The following is a 24300-nucleotide window of genomic DNA, read 5'->3' on the forward strand; positions in this document are numbered from 1 at the left end:
AGACGATCTACAAGCTCGCAATGCGAGGCGTTGTGAGCTTGTAGTTCGTCTATTTTCCAAATTTTTGCCTCTTTCTTATATTATTTGACAATTTGGCCAATTTCTAGACCCTTTTTTATTGTATAGTTTGTTGATTACCTTTGACGTAATAATGGTATTTTTTCCCCTTTCTTTCTTTCTGTTTCTCTTTTTTTTTAGACATTAAAAATGTCTTAAAAGTCCTTAAATTGTCACTTAACCCCCATAGAAATGCACACAACATCAGTGCAAGGGTGTGCTCTCGCACACGCACGCGCGCGCACACGCACACACACACACACACACACACACACACACACACACACACACACACACACACACACACACACACACACACACACACACACACACACACACACACACACATACACACACACACACACACACACACACACACACACACACACACACACACACACACACACACACACACACACACACACACACACACACACACACACACCCTGTTGTCTCCATGTGCCCATGAGATGAGGGAATTGCAGACCTACATTCAGAGAGCTCATGTGTTTGATCATGTCAGCTCTCATCGTGCTGAACAGAGCCCTCCTGTTAGCCTGACTGTCTGACATAAGGTCCACACTTGGGAGGGCTTTACTGTCAAACACGAGTGCTATTAGTATCATGTGTAATTCCACACAGTAAAATAAGTGGTAATTTAACTCAGAGAGTTATTTTATGATAATTGTGAGTGTGTGTGTGTGTGTGTGTGTGTGTGTGTGTGTGTGTGTGTGTGTGTGTGTGTGTGTGTGTGTGCCCACGCGTACCTGACATTCTGCACTGTTGGTCAAATCTGGGGGACAAATTTTGGATATCAAACCAGTTAATTTGGGACACATGTCTAACTGAAGACAAAATTGATGTCGGAAATCCGATTTTCCTGCAGTTTCATATGGTTACAGGTTCATTTGGTTCCATTTCGTACACTCTCTGAGTTACAAACGGATAGTAAAAGAGCACTTCATCCATTTTCAATCTTATTTTCAATCTCTTTCAATCTTATTGGTCCTCACTAATGCTCATAATAAGATGGCAATATTTCCGTCCACACACTCTCTGTCTCATTGGTGGGCAATGGACAGTTCAGAAACCTGGCTACCAATGGGGATTCCAAGCAAATAGAAACTACAGCCTTTCTCTTCCTGGAAAGTTATCACACTGATATAGAATTACCAAACTATAATGTCACTGGCAGCCAGGTTTCTGAACTGTCCACAGCCCCCTCTGAGACACTGACTGAATAGACAGAAATGCTGCCAGCTTATAATGAGCATTAGCAAGGACCAATTATATGAAGATAGGTTGAAAATGGGTGAAATGGTCCTTTAACACTGTGTACTTACGTATGCAGGGCTTCACTTGTTTTCCATCTAAACATTTGGCAACATGTGGCTGAGATTAATTCAGCAAATCCCATGTCATATTTTTCTTGTTCATCTAATATTGCATGGTGAGTGGATCCAGAATTCATTAACATTATTATCCAATCATGCCTCAGTGATCATCCAATTTTGTGCTACTATACTGTAGGACCGGCCAGGTTTTCATATGCAATATGCAAGTGATTTTCTAATAGCTTGTGACATATCAGTTGTCCAGAAACTGTATGCCTAACTGATACATAATGCTCCATCATACGGCTTTTATATGAAAACATATTTAAAATAATTGATATATCAAACATGCCATTACTGTAGGCACAACAATCATCAGTGGTGATGGCTTTTGTAATATTTTCATTTGCATCATTCAGTACAATTATATTTTGTTGTCTTCAGCTGCTGTAGTACCTTTCATTGACCAAACATGTTCATTAAGCATGTTCAAAAAGAGAGCCCTGGTTTAAACACGCATGCCATAATGTGTGTTTTGTTTTTACAGCTGAAATCCAGTGCCGGCCCCAGTCTGATGACTACGGTATCCATGCCTGTCTTCAGCACAAAGAATGAAACAGTACGTGAGTGAACGAGGGTGTTCACGGGTGAATGAGCAAGCATGCGAGCCAGTGCAGCAAGTGCAGCAAATCATTGTGTGTCTCATATTATCTGAAGCTGTGTGTATGTAACCTTTTACCTTTTTCCATGCAGAAGAACCAGGGTATTCTGTTGGGGGTGGTGGGCACAGACATCCCGCTGCAGGAGCTGATGACCATGGTCCCCAAACATCTGGTAGTAGCCTCAGACAAATCCATGTGTGTGCGTGTGTGTGTGTGTGTGTGTGTGTGTGTGTGTGTGTGTGTGTGTGTGTGTGTGTGTGTGTGTGTGTGTGTGTGTGTGTGTGTGTGTGTGTGTGTGTGTGTGTGTGTGTGTGTGTGTGTGTGTGTGTGTGTGATAATATGCCATTTGATGCGCATAATGTGCATATTATGTGAACGTGAGCAATTCCATCAGCTGTGTGGTATTACTGCTTTAATGAGATGTTGAGCTATATCAACGTGCAGATCTTTCATTACGGCACCATAACCTTACATCGCGTTTGCTTTTTTTCTTCTCTAGTTAGGGATCCATGGTTATGCATTTGCTATCACAAACAACGGCTACATCCTGACCCACCCGGACCTCAGACCACTGGTAAACTTGCTTTCTTCCAATTCAATCCACACCAAAAGCACTAACACCCCAACATTGCCAAGCTGCACAAAACCCTGACCCATCCCTTGTTCTCTCTGCACCCACTGTGTCATTTTCTTTAAAGTTGTCTAAGCAATTGTATACATAACATACATAACTGCAATGATAAACTGAAAAGCCTCCTCCTGTGATGAGGGCTCACACAGACACACAGGTGAGGAGGCTCAATGGGCTGGTTAGTCTGTAATCCCCACCTTTTCCTTTGATGTATGCATGCAGGGATAAGGGCCACTCATAGGGCTGGCTGGCCTGAGATTTCCCAGAGGTAACTTAACACTCCCTGACAGAGACCACAGACCCTGGGTTGGTTTACACTGGATCTATGGCTGTGTTAGTGGATCTGTTTGTGTTAGTGCTTAACCCTGTGCGTGTGCAACTCTATCTGTTGTCTTAGTTTTGTGTCACTATATGTGTGTCTCTATGTGCCTTAAGAATTGTGCTGTGATTGTGGTAGTTGGCTTAATTGTTATAAAGCTTGGAACAAAGTACTGTAGCTACTGTACGTGTCAGACGTGTCCATTTCCTGTGTGTTTGGTATTGATTTAGACCTGTGTAAGATAGTTTATCTTACCGGTCGAGTATGTGCTTTTTTTTTGTTGTGTTAAACTAAGTGTCAAATAGCACTATATTCCGATAGTAATCATTGCTGTATAGAGTGACTTTGTTTAGTATAACAACAGGAGTCTCCCTGTCACTCCAGCTCTTTAGTAAACGGAAAATGCATTTTCAGGTCAGGATACACATTTTATCCAACTAGGAGAGAGAATCCATACAGGATACAGGATTAAAAAAAGGTGAAATTGGAAGTGAAGCCATAAAGAAATGAGCAGAGAAAATTGGAACTAGAACACTATAAAACGGAAGAATATAAACGGGTACTGACTCCTGAGGTCCTGATTGGATCAAATTGGCAACCCACCTAAAAAAATATTTTCTGTTTAAAGAGCTAGAGAGACGGGAGACCCCTGGTACTGAACAAACACACTAGACTAGTCTATAGCAATGATTACTATCAGAACATTTCACAAAAAAAACTTTGTTTTAACCAAATATATCACTTACACTACCTTTAATTTAAATATATGATGCCAATTTATTTCATATGCCGTTGCATTGTATTATAAATATTATGTTAAATATATTATTAAACATTATTAAGAAACACACACACACAATCACGACACCAAATTAGGGCTGATAGAAATCCTACACGATATGACGGCGTAACATAAATTACTTTAAAGTTAAACATTTCGAGGGGGGGGGGGGCTTGATTTAACCACTTGAACCCCAGCATGCCTATTCTGGGGGGAAACATTCACCCCAAAAAATCTACAAGCTTGTAGATTTGGTGTTGATGGGGGAAAAAAAGCGGTTTCGAGTACAGTTGTAACTCAAGTCCGTTTCTCTAAGAATAGAGGGTTTAAGTGGTTAAAATTTGATCCATTTGACTGAGGAACGTGATGTGTTTGTCAGATGAGTCAGATTACTAACCCGGGTGCCTTGTTGTGCCTCTGTGCAGTACCAAACTGGACGGAAGAGGAGAAAACCCCTATACAGCAGTGTGGATCTTTCTGAAGTGGAGTGGGAAGACAAGGACGACTTTGTATGTTTCTGGAAGCAATTAACAATCCAATGCTTTCTCACAGAAATAACTCATTCACAATTGATCCACATAAAGCTATTACAGATAATACGTACATACCAGTAATGTTGCATAATACAGTTGTAACCGATACATGGATGTGAATTCATAACTGTAACTGTGTAGCAGGTTTGAGTCCTTGTGCAGCAACAATAGATTTAAATTAAATTAAATTAAGTGGAATTTGAGCTCCTAGCGCCTTGGCGTGGTACACAGCAAAATATGGAGTGTTAATTGAACTCATAAAATGTATAAATTGACCGTTTACTGTGTAGTAACAATGTGTGCATGCGCGTGTGTGCGTGCGTGTGTGGATGCGTGCACGTGTGTGTGTCTCTTATCTCTCAGCTGCGCAATGCGATGGTGAATAGAAAGACAGGGACTTTCTCCATGGAGGCCAAGAGGGCAGTGGATAAAGGGGTGAGACTGGAATTAAGATATACAGTATTTTCTTATCAGACGAGAGCCTCTCTTTCTGTTCACTTTGGACTGCATTCCACTAATCTAATCTAATCTCCCTTGTTCTGATGTTTTTGCAGAAACGTCTGCTAAAGATGCACAACGACTATTTTTTCACAGACATCAAGGGAACTCCATTCAGGTGCAAAATAAGTGTTATATTTACTAGATAGTGTTTCTATAGTTGTTTGAACCAGTTGAAATGACTGTGTGCCTGTCAGTTCATGTCTCGAGTTAACTTCAGCACATTATTTTAACACCAAGCCAAAAGAAAAAGACAAGCACCACAGGAGAAACACCAACTAAACTGAACTCTTTTGGTAGCAAAAATATAAAAGCCATGTTGGCCAAATGGTGTAGGCTGAAACTGTTTCATTGTTCTTCTGATGAAGCCATGAAATAAAGGTTTTAAATGTTTTGCTACCAGAAGAGTTTAATTTAGTTGGTGTCTCCTGTGGTGTATTTACCAAAGAGCATCTTCGGGATCTCTATTCATCCGGTATCTACTTCATCGGTCTATTTGATGTTTCGTTTTTAATAAAAGTTAGTTTGAATGTTGACTAATTCAAAGGAAATATTCTTCTTACTTCCTGTTTTTGTGTCTAGTGTTGGAGTGGCTCTATCCAGAGGCCATGGAAAGTACATCTTCAGGGGAAATGTATCCGTTGAAGCAGGTATGTCACCACGACTTTGTCCTTACTGACTAAAATGCAGAGACATGGCACGATGCCTATCTGTACCAGTTGGTGTGGGTAAGGGCATGTGTCTACCCAGACTGAAGATTATTTGAGCATCGCTGATGTCCATGTGTTTTTCAGGGCTCCACGATCTGGAACAACCAGATGTCGCCTTGGCAGATGAATGGTAATCTAGGGGTTGTGGAGAAGGGCATTCATGCGTTATATAGGTTATTGCCCTGTAATCACCAGGGACATTGTGGCCTTTGGTATAACAGTGTGGCTCTGCTTGGACTACAGGACTTACTGCAATATTCTGGAGCATAATGAGCACCGCGCCCTGACCCAGATCCAAGCCATCAAGCTCTTTCTGACCGGGCGCAAACCGCACCTCAACTGTGAGTGACATCTTGTTCAATATCAAAAGCTAATTAGGTTACATACATGGGGTAAAATTAATCAAACCCTATTCGTCACATGAAGCATGAAGGCACTAATCATGAAACTGTGATTAGTACAAATGAGAATGAGGCTGAATAAGGCCTGACTCTACGACCGGTATTGAAGTGTGTTGCACTGCATAATCCTGATTTAACACTGAATTTGAAAAGGGACCCGATGGTGTACAAAAGTTGAACCGTGTCCTTGTGTGTCCATATTTACACTCTCAGAGTTAATTTAACGCTGGATTTTACATTGTGTTGTCAGACCCAGTGTTAATTTTGACAACAAATTTTGATTTCGTTTTAGTCATATTTTAGTCATCTGAAATGTTTTCGTTTTTTTTCTAGTTTTAGTCGACTAAATATCATAAGATTATAGTCGACTAAATCTACAGTTGATTTAGTCGACTAAAATGTATGGCAGGCCTTGATGGCGCCGTAAAAGCTCACAACGCATCGCAGCATGACGTGTTGTGAGCTTGTAGATCTGCTATTTTCAGAGCGCAACACCTGAGCGCAAACAAGCATAAAATGACTTGTCTTTTAGTTCTACTGGATCTCTTCTCCACTCGTCCCTCCCTAACATTTTAGTCTAGTTTTTATTTGTTGACAAAATTGTCAATATATTTATAGTCTTAGTTTTAGTCATCGTAGCTTAGTTTTTATTTAGTTTTCGTCAGTGAAAAAAGGAAGTCGACGAAAATGTTTCGTTATAGTTTTAGTCGACGAAATCAACACTGGTCAGACCATTAAATAAAGCCTGTCCTACTGTATCTGCTGCAGGTGACAGAGAACTGATCCAGGAAGTCTTATTCGATGCTGTGGTCACAGCTCCATTGGAGGCCTATTGGACCAGCCTGGCCCTCAACAAGTCAGAGTAAGAACATTGTCAACTAAAGCAACTGGGACTGTGATGTGTTGAGTTGAGCTGTGTTGACATTTACTGTGGTGGGGTCAAAATAGGTGTCCATTGTTCTGTGGATTGTGCCCAGTGTATGTGTTTAAATGTAAATCTCCATGTGGGCTTAGAGTGCATTAGATGTTTTATTATAGTGAATGTAGAATACAAGAATGCTCGCCCCCAAAACCTACTCGCCCCGGGTCAAATCCGGCGACCTTGGAACTCAACTCACCTCAACTCAAACTTTATTTATATAGCACATTTACACCGAACAAGGTTGAACCAAAGTGCTGAACAAGAACAAGTTAAAAAACACGGAACGGTCGGACCCACGTATTTCTGGCCACCAGAACCTACTCGGCCACTCCCACATTTGACGTCTTGGGGGTAACTCGAACGGCGCTGAGTTGGCTGAAGCGGACTTCGCAACGTTCGGCATGGCGACTCGCTCGCCTAATGGCTCCATCGCCGGTGCCCCTCGTGGCTCAAGTCCTTTTCAGACGGAACTTATATTAGGGGCTGTAGTCTGTTCTCACCAAGCAGGCCTTGCTGGTGGCGAGCGTTCCGCGAAAAGATAAGGGGGGCAAGTAGGTTTTGGGGCAAGTGTTCCGATTATGTATACCCTTAAGCCCTGTGAGGTTTTTTTTCAACGTTATCCTCTTGTGAGGACAATAAACCTCATGTTACTTGAGGAATCTCAGTTAAACTGTGGTCATTGTTTTAATAGCATACTGTAAATAGATTTGCGTGACACATGGTGTTGTCATTACGACACCAAGGATTTGAACCTTTTGTGAAACTTCCCTTCTGTGAATTTTCCTTCCCTTCTGTGGACTTTCCTCCTGTGAGACTCTCCTTCCATTCTGTGAAAGCACTCAGAATGTAAGCAGTGATTCTGACCTTGTGCCACAAGCTCATTGATCTTTACTGCACCTACAGGAACTCAGACAAAGGAGTGGAGATTGCTTACCTGGGTACACGCACCGGCCTGTCCAGAACCAACTTGTTTGTTGTCCCTGAGCAGCTTTCCAATCAGTGAGTGGAACACAGGGACATTTTTCTAATAATGTTTTTGTTTGTTTTTTCTCTCCCCCGTGCTTGCTTCCACTTTTACTTGATGGATTTAATCATTAATGCCTGTTTTAGACTTCGTCTTATACGACAGTATCACTCAGTGGTAAACAACAACAGATCTACAAGCTCACAACGTGCCACACACCGTCATAGTATGAGTTAAGCATAACCAGCGGTGTGCCATCATGAGTACCGTAGCCCATACTTAAAGTTCACGGACACTTTGGTAGAGGTTTGGTTTGGGTTGTGTAGTTACCTTGCCATGATGTTACTCCAAACATGGGTGAGATATAACAAATAGTTGCTCCATTGATTAGAAATAAATTACAAATAAAGTCGACTTCACTACATTTCTATGAAGGGAAAAATACATTATAAATTAACCACTTTAGCCTTTTTTAAATGTAGTAGAAACTATTTTCACTATTTCTGATAATGACAAATCTTTTTATTGGGAAAATATAAAAAATGTAATACAATAATGCATTGACATTAAAAAGAAAATGTACTTTATAATTTGTACTTTTGAATAAAATATTTTTTATACTACATTTTTAAAGCATATACTGAATTGAATTGAATACTTGAAAACGTTCACTTTGCGCAGTTGAGTAATATTTGATCAGAAGTATCTACTTTCACTCATGTACTGGGGTTGAGTACTTTGTCCTCCACTGAACATAACTCAAATTTAACAAAACAGGGCTCCCTCGTAAAAGAGATCTTGTATCTCAATGGGGGGGGGTCAGTGACGCCGCGTCACCTGTATAAGTAAAGGTTTAAAAAGATATATTAAAATGCCCTCACCCGTCCGTCCATTCTGTGTCCTCAGAGGCTTCCTGACAGCAGAGGACAAGGAAGGGGTCTTCACTGCTGACCACTTCCCTCTGTGGTACAAGAGAGCTGCAGAGCAAGTCCCTGGGACCTTTGTCTACTCAATTCCCTTCGGTTCAGGTATGCAGAGTGTGTTTAGGATATGCTAATGCATTCCCCATATAAACTATAATTCCTTATTAAGCTTCTAATTATGGAACATCACAATGAGTATGTTTTACATCAGTTTAAGCGCCATTTCCGTTTCTGACAGTTAGATGGGTCAGTGGCGCCATCTAGTGAGCAACAATAATGTCACAAAATATATTGGAATTGGCACTTGTATCTGATCATGCTTTCTATTCCCTGACAGCTAAAAACAAGACTGTGGTTTTGGCCAGCACTGCTATTCAGCTCCTAGATGACAGAAAGTCTCCCATTGTAGCTGGTAAGGGTCTCAAAATAAACATGCTTCACATAACCACTCATGCATTAGTTATATTTTCATTGCAGTGAATTATGTATGATTTTTATGTCTTCTGTTAGCTGTAGGCATCCAGATGAAGCTGGAATTCTTTCAAAGGAAGTTCTGGACTGCCTGTCGACAGGTAGGCCTAACTATACAGACTGTTGTGACACTGTTTTGCTAAAATAAAACTACATCACTTATTTACTTTACTTTACTTTACTCACTTCTAAATTAAATGTTCACTGTTTTCTGATCAGTGTGCAGCTCTGGATGGGAAATGTAGTATTAGCTGTGATAATGAGGTAAGCTCTCTCTCTCTCTCTCTCTCTCTCTCTCTCTCTCTCTCTCTCTCTCTCTCTCTCTCTCTCTCTCTCTCTCTGTCACCTGTTACTGTAATGTTTTGTTTCCTTGATAACAAGACCTAATGTATGTTTTCACCACCTGACAGGACATTAACTGCTACCTCATAGATAACAATGGATTCATTCTAGTCACAGAGGACCACACTCAGGTAATAATAATAATGAATTGCATTTTTATAGCGGTTTTCCAAGTGCTCAATGCGATTTATTGGTTGTGCCTGTGTGTGCGCATGCATGCCTGCGCAGGCGTGCACACACGCACGCGTGTGTGTGTCATTGTGTGTGTGTGTGTGTGTGTGTGTGTGTGTGTGTGTGTGTGTGTGTGTGTGTGTGTGTGTGTGTGTGTGTGTGTGTGTGTGTGTGTGTGTGTGTGTGTGTGTGTGTGTGTGTGTGTGTGTGTGTGTGTGTGTGTGTGTGTGTGTGTGTGTGTGTGTGTGTGTGTGTGTGTGTGTGTGTGTGTGTGTGTACTGTATGTATTTGTCCTTTTCTATGTGTTTTGACATAATTTCTCTCTTAGACAGGGCTCTTCTTTGGAGAGGTGGAGCGTGCTGTCATGAGCAAATTACTCCAAATGGGGTCCTTCAAAAGGTCAGCCCCCCCCCCCCCCAAAAAAACACACACAATCCTTCCCTTCCTAAATGATCACTAACCTTCTTAGTTTTGCTGTCACTCAATTCTTTGGAAGATGTGAAAAGTACTAGCTGTGAAAGTGGTCCCGGCATTCAGTAAAGGACCTATACATTTTGAATGCCTGTGTTTCAGCACATTATAGACTTGTTACGGCACATTACAAACTATGAATGCCTGTTTTTCGGCACATTACAAACTGTGTATGCCTGTGTTCCCACATGTCTGCAGGATCACTCTGTATGATTACCAGGCCCTCTGTAAAGAGTATGCTGGGAGCAGTGACAGCTCACGCACTTTATCAAATGTAAGTATAAAAGCATCATAGCCTGGCAGGGCCTTGAGCAAATAAGCTCAGAATCAGGCATGAATATTAATCACATTTAAACCCTTTATACTTCGTAAACGAATAATTGACCGGGGTCGGCTCTGTACTTGGTTCGCTCTCCCCCCCCCCACTTTGCGGAAAATAACCGATCTACAAGCTCACGACACTGTGCTTGTAAATCTGCTGTTTGAGAAAAGCAAGGTGACCAATTGAATGGAGACGATGGGAATTAAAGGAGATGAACTTGAACTCTTTGTTGTGAATGTTTCAGTTCCTGTTTCTCATGAGACTTCAGGTCTCTCATGGTCCCCCATTTCCTTACATTTTGAAACTGTAAGCCCTTACTAGTAAGAAACCACACAGGCTTGATACATTATGGGCTTGTGGTCGAAAGTCTTTGTGTTTGCACGTTACAGGGAGGTAAGTATAGTACTGCAGTCTCAAAAATGACATTATGTAAAATAATAAGCAAAGATCCTTAAGCTGCTGTCTCTGTCCTGTCTTTCAGCCCTTCTCAGCGGTGAGGTGGCTTTTGACTGAGCTCATTATGTAAGAACCACACCATCATCCAATAAGAATTGTTTATTTTGCACTGATACCAAACTGCTTTGAATCTGTATAGATTCAATACATGTTTACACTATATGTCTGTTTACAGTTTTCTGCTGGAGTTTAATCTCTACAGCTGGTGGCATGTTGATCTGAATGTGAAAGGTAAAGTGAACATCGCAATAGGAGTGTGTTTTTGTATGAAAATATGTCCTTGAGTATCATGTACAGTACTGTGTGTGTGTGTGTGTGTGTGTGTGTGTGTGTGTGTGTGTGTGTGTGTGTGTGTGTGTGTGTGTGTGTGTGTGTGTGTGTGTGTGTGTGTGTGTGTGTGTGTGTGTGTGTGTGTGTCTGTGTGTGTGTGTGTGTGTGTGTGTGTGTGTGTGTGTGTGCGTGTGCTTGCAATGTCAGGCGAGCATGGATTTCTTTTCGCGTTTGAGTAAACTGGTGATACCCCCCCCCCCCCCCCCCCCCCCCCCTGCGGCTTGGGTGCCAGAGGAAATTAATCTCATGGCACCAGTTGCAAAGTGTATATTTATTAGGTGTGTGTGTGTGTGTCCATTGATATCCATTAGAACAGGGCTGGGTTAGCAAAATTAAAATACCAAAGAAATGTTACATTTTTTGTATTGTCCGATACTATGAGTGAGTTGGGTAAATGGTGGAAGATAACTACTTTTGCTAAGCTTGTTCTGTGTTTCCTGTGTAGCTCAAAAGCCTCATGGTAGAATCAGGATGGTCCCATGTGATACAGTGTACCCTGCCTTTGTCTCCGAGCGCACCATCAAAGAGACAACAGGGAACATTGACTGCGAGGGTTGTGTCAGGTAGCCTATAACTACTTCAGATACATTTTGTTACAACATTTTCTTGAATTCTACATTCTGGTGGATCATATGGTGTCCATCAATCTCAGTTGGTATCTCTTCCTCCCTCTGCTGCAGGTCTTTTGTCATTCAGCAGATTCCCAGCAGTAACCTCTTCATGGTGGTCGTGGATAACAAGTGTGACTGCAGCTCTGCCCCTGCAGTTAGCATGGATCCCATTGAAGTGATGTATATCCTTTTCCAGATCACACTGGGCTGTGATGGACATAGTTTACAGACCAGGGCTTGTAACCAGAAGGTTCACAGTTCAAAACCAACTAGGACATTTTTCCAACTTTTACCTGACTCTTTATCTAATCGTTCAGTGAAGAATGTGCAAGAGACCTAAAAAAGTATTAACCATGGTGGAGCAGTGGTTAAGATACAGGCCTTGCACACAGATGGTCCTGAGTTCAAAACCAGCCAGGACATCTTTCCAACTTTTACCTGGGGCTTTTACCTTTATCTAATCTTTCAGTGAATACCACGCAAGTTAACAAAATAGTAAGAACCTCTGTGGTGCAGTGGTTAAGATACAGGCCTTGCACACAGATGGTCCTGAGTTCAAAACCATTAAGGACATCTTTCCAACTTTTACCTGGGGCTTTTACCTTTATCTAATATTTTAGTCAATACCACGCAAGTTAACAGAATAATAAGAACCTCTGTGGTGCAGTGGTTTAGATACAGGGCTTGCAACCAGAAGGTTCCCGGTTCAAATTCAACCAGGACATTTTCCCAACTTTTATCTGACTCTTGTGGTCTGTATCTAATCTTTCAGTGAACAGCCTGGAAGAGACCAGATAAACTATTAACCATGGTGGAGCAATGGATAGGATACAGGCCTTGCACGCAGAAGGTTCTGAGTTCAAAACCAACAAGGAATATTTTCCAACTTTTACGTGGCTGTTTCACCTTTATCTAACCTTTCAATGAAGAACATACAAGTGAACAGAATTAGGATGAATTACAGTGGCGCAGTGATTGAGATACAGGGCTTATAACCAGAAGGTTGCTTGTTCAAATCCAACAAGAACATTTTTTGAACTTTTACCTGACTCCTGCACCTTTATCTATTATTTTAGTGAAAAACACGCAAGTGAACAAAGTCAGTAAGAAACACTGTAGTGCAGTGGTTAAGATACAGGGCTTACAACCGGAAGGTTCCCAGTTCAAATCCAAGGTGCACATTTTTCCAACTTTTACCTGACTCTTGCACCTTCAAATCCCACACATGCTGATTTGCCATTTCCAGGATTTGATTTCCAGGATTTGAGTCTTGAGTCCCAAGACTCGAGACCCAAAAGAGTCTTGAGTCGAACGAATTACTCCCGCGGAGACATCAAATTTCTCTTTTGGGCCTTAAGTCCCAAGACTCAAGGCCCAAAAGAGAAATTTGATGTCTCCGCGGGAGTAATCGGTTCGACTCAAGACCCAAAAGAAGGTGAACTGACTGTAATGATTCAAAATGTCATATATAGAATAGAAACCCCATTCAAACTTTAAAATGTTCATCCTAATATGGACATGTTTGCCTGAAAAGGGATCTTTGAAATGTTTCATTGTTTTAGAATAGTACTCCTTTAAAAGTTCAGAGATTTATAATGGAGGTCGATGGAAGATTTTGGGACCTCAAAAAAACACTTTCACCTAAAAACTCCATTCACATCATTTGTGCTCCACCTTACTGTGGACATGCATGCTTGAGATTTTTTCTTTGAAATCATTTATAGTTTGGGAGATATTCAACTTTAAGCGCCCATGCATTGTCAATGCGGCCAATGGACATTTAAAGGCAGGCTTACAACTACATACTTATGCCCAGTAACCTCAATCATACTTTAAAATGTTCATCTTACTGTGGACATGTTTGCCTGAAAAGGAATCTTTGAAATGTTTAATAGTTTTAGAATTGTACACCTATAAAAGTTCAGAGATTTATAATGGAGGTCGATGGACGATTTTGGGACCTCAAAAAAACACTTTCACCTAGAAACTCCATTCACAGTTCAAAAATTCCACCTTACTGTGGACATGCATGCTTGAGATTTTTTTCTTTGAAATCATTTGTAGTTTTGGAGATATTTAACTTTAAACGCCCGATGCATTGTCAATGCGGCCAATGGACATTTAAAGGCAGGCTTACAACTACATACTTACGCCTAGTCACCTCATTCATACTTTAAAATGTTCATCTTACTGTGGACATGTTTGCCTGAAAAGGAATCTTTGAAATGTTTAATAGTTTTAGAATTGTACTCCTTTAAAAGTTCAGAGATTTATAATGGAGGTCGATGGACGATTTTGGGACCTCAAAAAAACACTTTCACCGAGTTTTTTTTTTTCGGATTTAACTTCGTTTCAGTAGTGACACCATTGTGTCACTACCGAAACGGGGAAAAAAATTAGGAAGTCCAGAGCTCGATGAATGTTAGGGACCAAAAAAAAGGTCACTACCAATCAACTTTAAATTGCCTGAAACGTACTCCTAACAGGTTTTTGGGGGAACAATTTTGGCCTCCACAATTAGTGATTTTTTCGGATTTAACTTCGTTTCGGTAGTGACACAATGGTGTCACTACTGAAACGATTTTTTTTTTTACAAAGTCCAGAGCTCGATGAATGTTAGGGACAAAAAAAAAAGTCACTACCAATCAATTTTAAATTGCCTGAAACGTACTCCTAACAGGTTTTTGGGGGAACAATTTCTTTTTCGTTTCGTCGGAAAAAAAATTACGAAGTCCAGAGCTCGATGAATGTTAGGGATCAAAAAAAAAGTCACTACCAATCAACTTTAAATTGCCTGAAACGTACTCCTAACAGGTTTTTTGAGGAAAAAATTTTTTTTCGTTTCGGTAGTGACACCATTTTGTCACTACCGTAACGGAAAAAAAATTACTAAGTCCAGAGCTCGATGAATGTTAGGGACCAAAACAAAAGTCACTACCAATCAACTTTAAATTGCCTGAAACGTACTCCTAACAGGTTTTTGGGGGAACAATTTTTTTTTCGTTTCGGTAGTGACACCATTGTGTCACTACCGAAACGAAAAAAAAATTACTAAGTCCAGAGCTCGATGAATGTTAGGGACCAAAAAAAAAGTCACTACCAATCAACTTTAAATTGCCTGAAACGTACTCCTAACAGGTTTTTGGGGGAACATTTTTTTTTTCGTTTCGGTAGTGACACCATTGTGTCACTACCGAAACGGAAAAAAAATTACGAAGTCCAGAGCTCGATGAATGTTAGGGACCAAAAAAAAAGTCACTGCCAATCAACTTTAAATTGCCTGAAACGTACTCCTAACAGGTTTTTGGGGGAACAATTTTTTTTTCGTTTCGGTAGTGACACCATTGTGTCACTACCGAAACGAAAAAAAAATGACTAAGTCCAGAGCTCGATGAATGTTAGGGACCAAAAAAAAAGTCACTACCAATCAACTTTAAATTGCCTGAAACCTACTCCTAACAGGTTTTTGGGGGAATTTTTTTTTTTTCGTTTCGGTAGTGACACCATTGTGTCACTACCGAAACGGAAAAAAAATTACTAAGTCCAGAGCTCGATGAATGTTAGGGACCAAAAAAAAAGTCACTACCAATCAACTTTAAATTGCCTGAAACGTACTCCTAACAGGTTTTTGGGGGAACAATTTTTTTTTCGTTTCGGTAGTGACACCATTGTGTCACTACCGAAACGAAAAAAAATTACTAAGTCCAGAGCTCGATGAATGTTAGGGACCAAAAAAAAAGTCACTACCAATCAACTTTAAATTTTCCGAAACGTACTCCTAGCAGGTTTTTGGGGGAACAATTTTTTTTCCGTTTCGGTAGTGATACCATTGTGTCACTACCGAAACGAAAGTTGGTCACTACCGAAACGAAAGTTAAATCCAAAAAAATCACCAAGTGTGGAGGCCAAAATCGTCCCCCCAAAAACCTGTTAGGAGTACGTTTCAGGCAATTTAGAGTTGATTGGTAGTACTTTGTAGTGACATTTCTTTTGGTCCCTAACATTCATCGAGCTCTGGACTTAGTACATTTTCTTGTTACCGAAATGTTTGACCGAAACGACAGTTTCGCTAAATCGTCCCCCCAAAAACCTGTTAGGAGTACGTTTCAGGCAATTTAGAGTTGATTGGTAGTACTTTGTAGTGACATTTTTTTTGGTCCCTAACATTCATCGAGCTCTGGACTTAGTACATTTTCTTGTTACCGAAACGTTTGACCGAAACGAAAGTTTCGCTAAATCGTCCCCCCAAAAACCTGTTAGGAGTACGTTTCAGGCAATTTAGAGTTGATTGGTAGTACTTTGTAGTGACATTTTTTTTGGTCCCTAACATTCATGGAGCTCTGGACTTAGTACATTTTCTTTTTTCACCATTGGGTCACTACCGAAACGAAAGTTGGTCACTACCGAAACGAAAGTGAACTTTTACCTGGGGCTTTAACCTTTATATAATCTTTAATAAAATATCACTTAAGTCAACAGAACATGTAAGGACTTAGTAAATTTTCTTTTTTCACCATTGGGTCACTACCGAAACGAAAGTTGGTCACTACCGAAACGAAAGTTAAATTCAAAAAAATCACTGAATGTGGAGGCCAAAATCGTCCCCACAAAAACCTGTTAGGAGTACGTTTCAGGCAATTTAGAGTTGATTGGTAGTACTTTGTAGTGACTTTTTTTTGGGTCCCTAACATTCATCGAGCTCTGGACTATGTAAATTATCTTTTTTCACCATTGGGTCACTACCGAAACGAAAGTTGGTCACTACCGAAACGAAAGTTAAATCCGAAAAAATTGCTAAGTGTGGAGGCCAAAATCGGGTAGCACTTTACAATAATGACCCGTTATAAAGCATTTATAAACGTTTATAAGTAGTTTGTAGACTATTAACAAATCATTAACAACCTGTTTGTTGACATTCGTAAATGATTACTAAAACCTTTATAACCACAGTTACAAATAATTTATAAAGTATCAGTAAGTAGTGAACTATTCATGAATAAGCCATTTTTATACATCTGTAAAAGAATTTTAAATCATTTGTAACGACCCATTCTAAAGCATCTAGAAACGTTTATAAGCAGTTTGTAGACTATTAACAAATCATTAACAACCTGTTTATTGACATTCGTAAATGATTACTAAAACCTTTATAACTACGGTTACAAATCATCTATAAAGGTATTTTATGACTATTCATGAATAAGACATGTATAATACATCTGTAAATGATTATTAAATCATTTGTAACTGATGTTACATAATATATACAAGCTATTGGTAGCTTGTTCATGTTTAACATATGCTTTGTTAAACATTCCTAAAGTATCTATAAATCCTTAATACATGTTATTATGTGCCCTATAGTAAAGTGAAGACAGTTCATCATTTACAACTGTCTGTTAATGTGTTTGTTCATGTAACATGCTTTGTAAAACATTCCTAAAATATCTAAGACTATGCATTATTATACTCTACCAGGAAGGCTGTACTTGTCAGCCACCTGTTAGCTCAATGGGTTGAGACGCAGTATTCATGATCCAGAGGCCATGAGTTCAAATCCCACTGATGTCATTCCTATGATTCTTTCCTTTGCAAACTGGCTTCCAGAAGATCAACTGAAAACTACCAGGAAGGCTGTATTTGTCATCCAACTGTTAGCTCAATGGGTTGAGACGCAGTATACATGATCCAGAGGCCATGAGTTCAAATCCCATTGATGTCTTTCCTATGATTCTTTCCTTTGCAGACTGGCTTCCAGAAGATCAACTGATAACTGCCAGGAAGGCTGTACTTGTCAGCCATCTGTTAGCTCAATGGGTTGAGACGCAGTATTCATGATCCAGAGGCCATGAGTTCAAATCCCATTGATGTCTTTCCTTTGCAGACTGGCTTCCAGAAGATCAACTGAAAATTACCAGGAAGGCTATATTTGTCATCCAACTGTTAGCTCAATGGGTTGAGACGCAGTATACATGATCCAGAGACCATGAGTTCAAATCCCATTGATGTCTTTCCTATGATTCTTTCCTTTGCAGACTGGCTTCCAGAAGATCAACTGAAAACTACCAGGAAGGCTGTACTTGTCAGCCATCTGTTAGCTCAATCGGTTGAGACGCAGTATTCATGATCCAGAGGCCATGAGTTCAAATCCCATTGATGTCTTTCCTATGATTCTTTCCTTGAGTGGGTTCGATTCCCTCTCCGAGTCATGTGTCCCCGGTAACTTGGGGCAACGGATAAATTGACTGATATTCTTCGTGATGCTTCCCTTTATAGAATAACTTCTAGAAAAACAAGTTAAAACCACCAGGAAACCTGTAACTCTCAGCCAACAGCATAGCTCAACTGGTAGAGCGTCTGTCCAATAACATGACTTGACTTGACTTGAGTGGGTTCGATTCCCACTCGAGGCAAGTGTCCCCGGTAACTTGGGGCAACGGATAAATTGACTGATATCCGTAGAATAACTTGTAGGAGTGTCCTGGTTCAAATCCAGTCACCAGTCACTACAAGTCACTACAAGTTATTCTACGGATATCAGTCAATTTATCCGCTGCCCCAATTTACCGGGGACTTGACGTTAGTGGGAATCGAACCCAGGACCGCTCGGTCCTGGGTTCTGGATTTGAACCAGCACACTCCTACAAGATACCGGGGGACACTTGACTCGAGTGGGAATCGAACCCACTAATGTCAAGTCAAGTCATGTTATTGGACAGACGCTCTACCAGTTGAGCTATGCTGTAGGCTGAGAGTTACAGGTTTCCTGGTGGTTTTAACTTGTTTTTCTAGAAGTTAGTCTGCAAAGGGAAGCATCACTAAGGATATCAGTCAATTTATCCGTTGCCCCAAGTTACCGGGGACACTTGACTCGAGTGGGAATCGAACCCACTCAAGTCAAGTCAAGTCATGTTGTTGGACAGACGCTCTACCAGTTGAGCTAAGCTGTTGACTGAGAGTTACAGGTTTCCTGGTGGTTTTAACTTGTTTTCTAGAAGTTAGTCTGCAAAGGAAAGCATCACAGTAAAGACACCAGTGGGATTTGAACTCATGGCCTCTGGATCATGTATACTGCGTCTCGACCCATTGAGCTAACAGATGGCTGACAAGTACAGCCTTCCTGGTAGTTTTCAGTTGATCTTCTGGAAGCCAGTCTGCAAAGGAAAGACATCAATGGGATTTGAACTCATGGCCTCTGGATCATGAATACTGCGTCTCAACCCATTGAGCTAACAGATGGCTGACAAGTAAAGCCTTCCTGGTAGTTTTCAGTTGATCTTCTGGAAGCCAGTCTGCAAAGGAAAGAATCATAGGAAAGACATCAATGGGATTTGAACTCATGGCCTCTGGATCATGAATACTGCATCTCAACCCATTGAGCTAACAGATGGCTGACAAGTACAGCCTTCCTTGTAGAGAATAATAATGCATAGTCTTAGATATTTTAGGAATGTTTTACAAAGCATTTTAAACATGAACAAACACATTAACAGACAGTTGTAAATGATGAACTGTCTTCACTTTACTATAGGGCACATAATAACATGTATTAAGGATTTATAGATACTTTAGGAATGTTTAACAAAGCATATGTTAAACATGAACAAGCTACCAATAGCTTGTATATATTATGTAACATCAGTTACAAATGATTTAATAATCATTTACAGATGTATTATACATGTCTTATTCATGAATAGTCATAAAATACCTTTATAGATGATTTGTAACCGTAGTTATAAAGGTTTTAGTAATCATTTACGAATGTCAATAAACAGGTTGTTAATGATTTGTTAATAGTCTACAAACTGCTTATAAACGTTTCTAGATGCTTTAGAATGGGTCGTTACAAATGATTTAATAATCTTTTACAGATGTATATAAATGGCTTATTCATGAATAGTTCACTACTTACTAATACTTTATAAATGATTTGTAGCTGTAGTTATAAAGGTTTTAGTAATCATTTACGAATGTCAACAAACAGGTTGTTAATGATTTGTTAATAGTCTACAAACTACTTATAAACGTTTATAAATGCTTTATAACGGGTCATTATTGGTAAGTGCTACCCAAAATCGTCCCCCCAAAAACCTGTTAGGAGTACGTTTCAGGCAATTTAGAGTTGATTGGTAGTACTTTGTAGTGACTTTTTTTTTGGATCCTAACATTCATCGAGCTTTTTTGGGTCACTACCGAAACGAAAGTTGGTCAGTACCGAAACGAAAGTTAAATCCCAAAAAATCACTAAGTGTGGAGTAGAATTGTACTCCTTTAAAAGTTCAGGGATTTATAATGGAGGTCGATGGACGAATTTGGGACCTCAAAAAAACACTTTCACCTAGAAACTCCATTCATAGTTCAAACATTCCACCTTACTGTGGACATAAATGCTTGAGATTTTTTCTTTGAAATCATTTATAGTTTGGGAGTTATTTAACTTTAAGCGCCCCATGCATTGTCGATGCGGCAATGGATATTTAAAGGGAAACGAGTACAGACTACTAATCCTACATACTTACGCCTAGTAACCTCATTCATACTTTAAAATATTCATCTTACTGTGGACAGGTTTGCATGAAAAGGAATCTTTGAAATGTTGCATAGTTTTAGAATTGTACTCCTTTAAAAGTTCAGAGATTTATAATGGAGGCGGATGGAAGGTTTTGGGACCTCAAAAAAACACTTTCACCTAAAAACTCCATTCACAGTTCAAAAATTCCACCTTACTGTGGACATGCATGCTTGAGATGTTTTCTTTGAAATAATTTGCAGTTTTGGAGATATTTAACTTTAAGCGCCCCATGCATTGTTAATGCGGCAATGGACATTTAAAGGCAGGCTTACAACTACATACTTACGCCTAGTAACCTCATTCATACTTTAAAATTTTCATCTTACTGTGGACATGTTTGCCTGAAAAGGAATCTTTGAAATGTTGCATAGTTTTAGAATTGTACTCCTTTAAAAGTTCAGAGATTTATAATGGAGGTCGATGGACGAATTTGGGACCTCAAAAAAACACTTTCACCTAGAAACTCCATTCATAGTTCAAAAATTCCACCTGACTGTGGACATGCATGCTTGAGATTTTTTCTTTGAAATCATTTATAGTTTGGGAGATATTTAACTTTAAGCGCCCCATGCATTGTTAATGCGGCAATGGACATTTAAAGGCAGGCTTACAACTACATACTTACGCCTAGTAACCTCATTCATACTTTAAAATGTTCATCTTACTGTGGACATGTTTGCCTGAAAAGGAATCTTTGAAATGTTGCATAGTTTTAGAATTGTACTCCTTTAAAAGTTCAGAGATTTATAATGGAGGTCGATGGACGAATTTGGGACCTCAAAAAAACACTTTCACCTAGAAACTCCATTCATAGTTCAAAAATTCCACCTGACTGTGGACATGCATGCTTGAGATTTTTTCTTTTAAATCATTTATAGTTTGGGAGATATTTAACTTTAAGCGCCCCATGCATTGTCGATGCGGCAATGGATATTTAAAGGGAAACGAGTACAGGCTACTAATCCTACATACTTACGCCTAGTAACCTCATTCATACTTTAAAATGTTCATCCTAATATGGACATTTTTGCCTGAAAAGGGATCTTTGAAATGTTTCATTGTTTTAGAATAGTACTCCTTTAAAAGTTCAGAGATTTATAATGGAGGTCGATGGAAGATTTTGGGACCTCAAAAAAACACTTTCACCTAGAAACTCCATTCACATCATTTGTGCTCCACCTTACTGTGGACATGCATGCTTGAGATTTTTTCTTTGAAATCATTTGTAGTTTGGGAGATATTCAACTTTAAGCGCCCCATGCATTGTTAATGCGGCAATGGACATTTAAAGGCAGGCTTACAACTACATACTTACGCCTAGTAACCTCATTCATACTTTAAAATGTTCATCTTACTGTGGACATGTTTGCCTGAAAAGGAATCTTTGAAATGTTGCATAGTTTTAGAATTGTACTCCTTTAAAAGTTCAGAGATTTATAATGGAGGCGGATGGAAGGTTTTGGGACCTCAAAAAAACACTTTCACCTAGAAACTCCATTCACAGTTAAAAAATTCCACCTTACTGTGGACATGCATGCTTGAGATGTTTTCTTTGAAATCATTCGTAGTTTTGGAGATATTTAACTTTAAGCGCCCCATGCATTGTTAATGCGGCAATGGACATTTAAAGGCAGGCTTACAACTACATACTTACGCCTAGTAACCTCATTCATACTTTAAAATGTTCATCTTACTGTGGACATGTTTGCCTGAAAAGGAATCTTTGAAATGTTGCATAGTTTTAGAATTGTACTCCTTTAAAAGTTCAGAGATTTATAATGGAGGTCGATGGACGAATTTGGGACCTCAAAAAAACACTTTCACCTAGAAACTCCATTCATAGTTCAAAAATTCCACCTGACTGTGGACATGCATGCTTGAGATTTTTTCTTTTAAATCATTTATAGTTTGGGAGATATTTAACTTTAAGCGCCCCATGCATTGTCGATGCGGCAATGGATATTTAAAGGGAAACGAGTACAGGCTACTAATCCTACATACTTACGCCTAGTAACCTCATTCATACTTTAAAATGTTCATCCTAATATGGACATTTTTGCCTGAAAAGGGATCTTTGAAATGTTTCATTGTTTTAGAATAGTACTCCTTTAAAAGTTCAGAGATTTATAATGGAGGTCGATGGAAGATTTTGGGACCTCAAAAAAACACTTTCACCTAGAAACTCCATTCACATCATTTGTGCTCCACCTTACTGTGGACATGCATGCTTGAGATTTTTTCTTTGAAATCATTTGTAGTTTGGGAGATATTCAACTTTAAGCGCCCCATGCATTGTTAATGCGGCAATGGACATTTAAAGGCAGGCTTACAACTACATACTTACGCCTAGTAACCTCATTCATACTTTAAAATGTTCATCTTACTGTGGACATGTTTGCCTGAAAAGGAATCTTTGAAATGTTGCATAGTTTTAGAATTGTACTCCTTTAAAAGTTCAGAGATTTATAATGGAGGCGGATGGAAGGTTTTGGGACCTCAAAAAAACACTTTCACCTAGAAACTCCATTCACAGTTAAAAAATTCCACCTTACTGTGGACATGCATGCTTGAGATGTTTTCTTTGAAATCATTCGTAGTTTTGGAGATATTTAACTTTAAGCGCCCCATGCATCGTTAATGCGGCAATGGACATTTAAAGGCAGGCTTACAACTACATACTTACGCCTAGTAACCTCATTCATACTTTAAAATGTTCATCTTACTGTGGACATGTTTGCCTGAAAAGGAATCTTTGAAATGTTGCATAGTTTTAGAATTGTACTCCTTTAAAAGTTCAGAGATTTATAATGGAGGCGGATGGAAGGTTTTGGGACCTCAAAAAAACACTTTCACCTAGAAACTCCATTCACAGTTCAAAAATTCCACCTTACTGTGGACATGCATGCTTGAGATTTTCTTCTTTGAAATCATTTGTAGTTTTGGAGATATTTAACTTTAAGCGCCTAATGCATTGTTAATGCGGCAATGGACATTTAAAGGCAGGCTTACAACTACATACTTATGCCTAGTAACCTCATTCATACTTTAAAATGTTAATCTTACTGTGGACATGTTTTTCTGAAAAGGAATCTTTGAAATGTTGCATCGTTTTAGAATTGTACTCCTTTAAAAGTTCAGAGATTTATAATGGAGGCTGATGGAAGGTTTTGGGACCTCAAAAAAACACTTTCACCTAGAAACTCCATTCACAGTTCAAAATTTCGACCTTACTGTGGACATGCATGCTTGAGATTTTTTTCTTTGAAATCATTTGTTGTTTTGGAGATATTTAACTTTAAGCGCCCAATGCATTGTCAATGACAATGGACATTTAAAGGGGGAAAAGTACAAACTTTGGCTTTTACCTTTATCTAATCTTTCTTTGGGGGGGGGGGGGGGGGACACGCAATAACCCTACATTTGCAAGACCACTTTGGTAGAGGTTTGGGTTGTGTAGTTACCTTGCCATCATGATGTAACTCCAAAGGTGGACAAGAAATAAAAAAATATTTCTCCATTGACTAGAAATTGATCATGTAAAATATGCTCCTCATTGACTTACATTCAGTGAAGAGGCTCCTTTAAACCCGTAACTAATAATATATCGGTTATATATATATATACATATATATATATATATGTGTGTCAGACATTTTTCATAATATAAAAAAAAAATCTGTAATATATTATCAAACATCTAACAATAATATGAACTATAGTGTTAACAGAGTGACTGACATATCACATGAGTCATTGTGAAACAATTATGATTCATGGTCACACACTATTTCAGTAATATAATTAATTTGATTATAT

At 39.3% G+C, this 24300-nt stretch overlaps 1 protein-coding gene across 1 annotated transcript in view; it reads left to right on the top strand.

The window, feature by feature from the left end:
- The window catches only part of cacna2d3 (calcium channel, voltage dependent, alpha2/delta subunit 3), a gene marked incomplete at its 5' end in the record, with an annotated part of 51613 nt that overhangs the window by 26310 nt on the left and 1003 nt on the right, over nt 1-24300 (top strand). Inside the window, 22 exons of the mRNA XM_084062041.1 lie at nt 1939-2010; nt 2145-2225; nt 2553-2627; nt 4210-4293; nt 4681-4752; nt 4872-4933; nt 5398-5465; nt 5610-5655; nt 5769-5866; nt 6695-6788; nt 7752-7847; nt 8719-8840; nt 9073-9147; nt 9246-9307; nt 9426-9470; nt 9617-9679; nt 10048-10118; nt 10389-10464; nt 10994-11034; nt 11144-11199; nt 11744-11861; nt 11979-12089. Coding sequence (XP_083918167.1) covers nt 1939-2010; nt 2145-2225; nt 2553-2627; nt 4210-4293; nt 4681-4752; nt 4872-4933; nt 5398-5465; nt 5610-5655; nt 5769-5866; nt 6695-6788; nt 7752-7847; nt 8719-8840; nt 9073-9147; nt 9246-9307; nt 9426-9470; nt 9617-9679; nt 10048-10118; nt 10389-10464; nt 10994-11034; nt 11144-11199; nt 11744-11861; nt 11979-12089 — 1688 coding nt within the window. The remainder of the gene's footprint in view (nt 1-1938; nt 2011-2144; nt 2226-2552; nt 2628-4209; nt 4294-4680; nt 4753-4871; nt 4934-5397; nt 5466-5609; nt 5656-5768; nt 5867-6694; nt 6789-7751; nt 7848-8718; nt 8841-9072; nt 9148-9245; nt 9308-9425; nt 9471-9616; nt 9680-10047; nt 10119-10388; nt 10465-10993; nt 11035-11143; nt 11200-11743; nt 11862-11978; nt 12090-24300) is intronic.

Source organism: Gymnoscopelus microlampas, assembly GCF_963454915.1.
Source record: "Gymnoscopelus microlampas genome assembly, chromosome: 7".
NCBI lineage: Eukaryota > Metazoa > Chordata > Actinopteri > Myctophiformes > Myctophidae > Gymnoscopelus > Gymnoscopelus microlampas.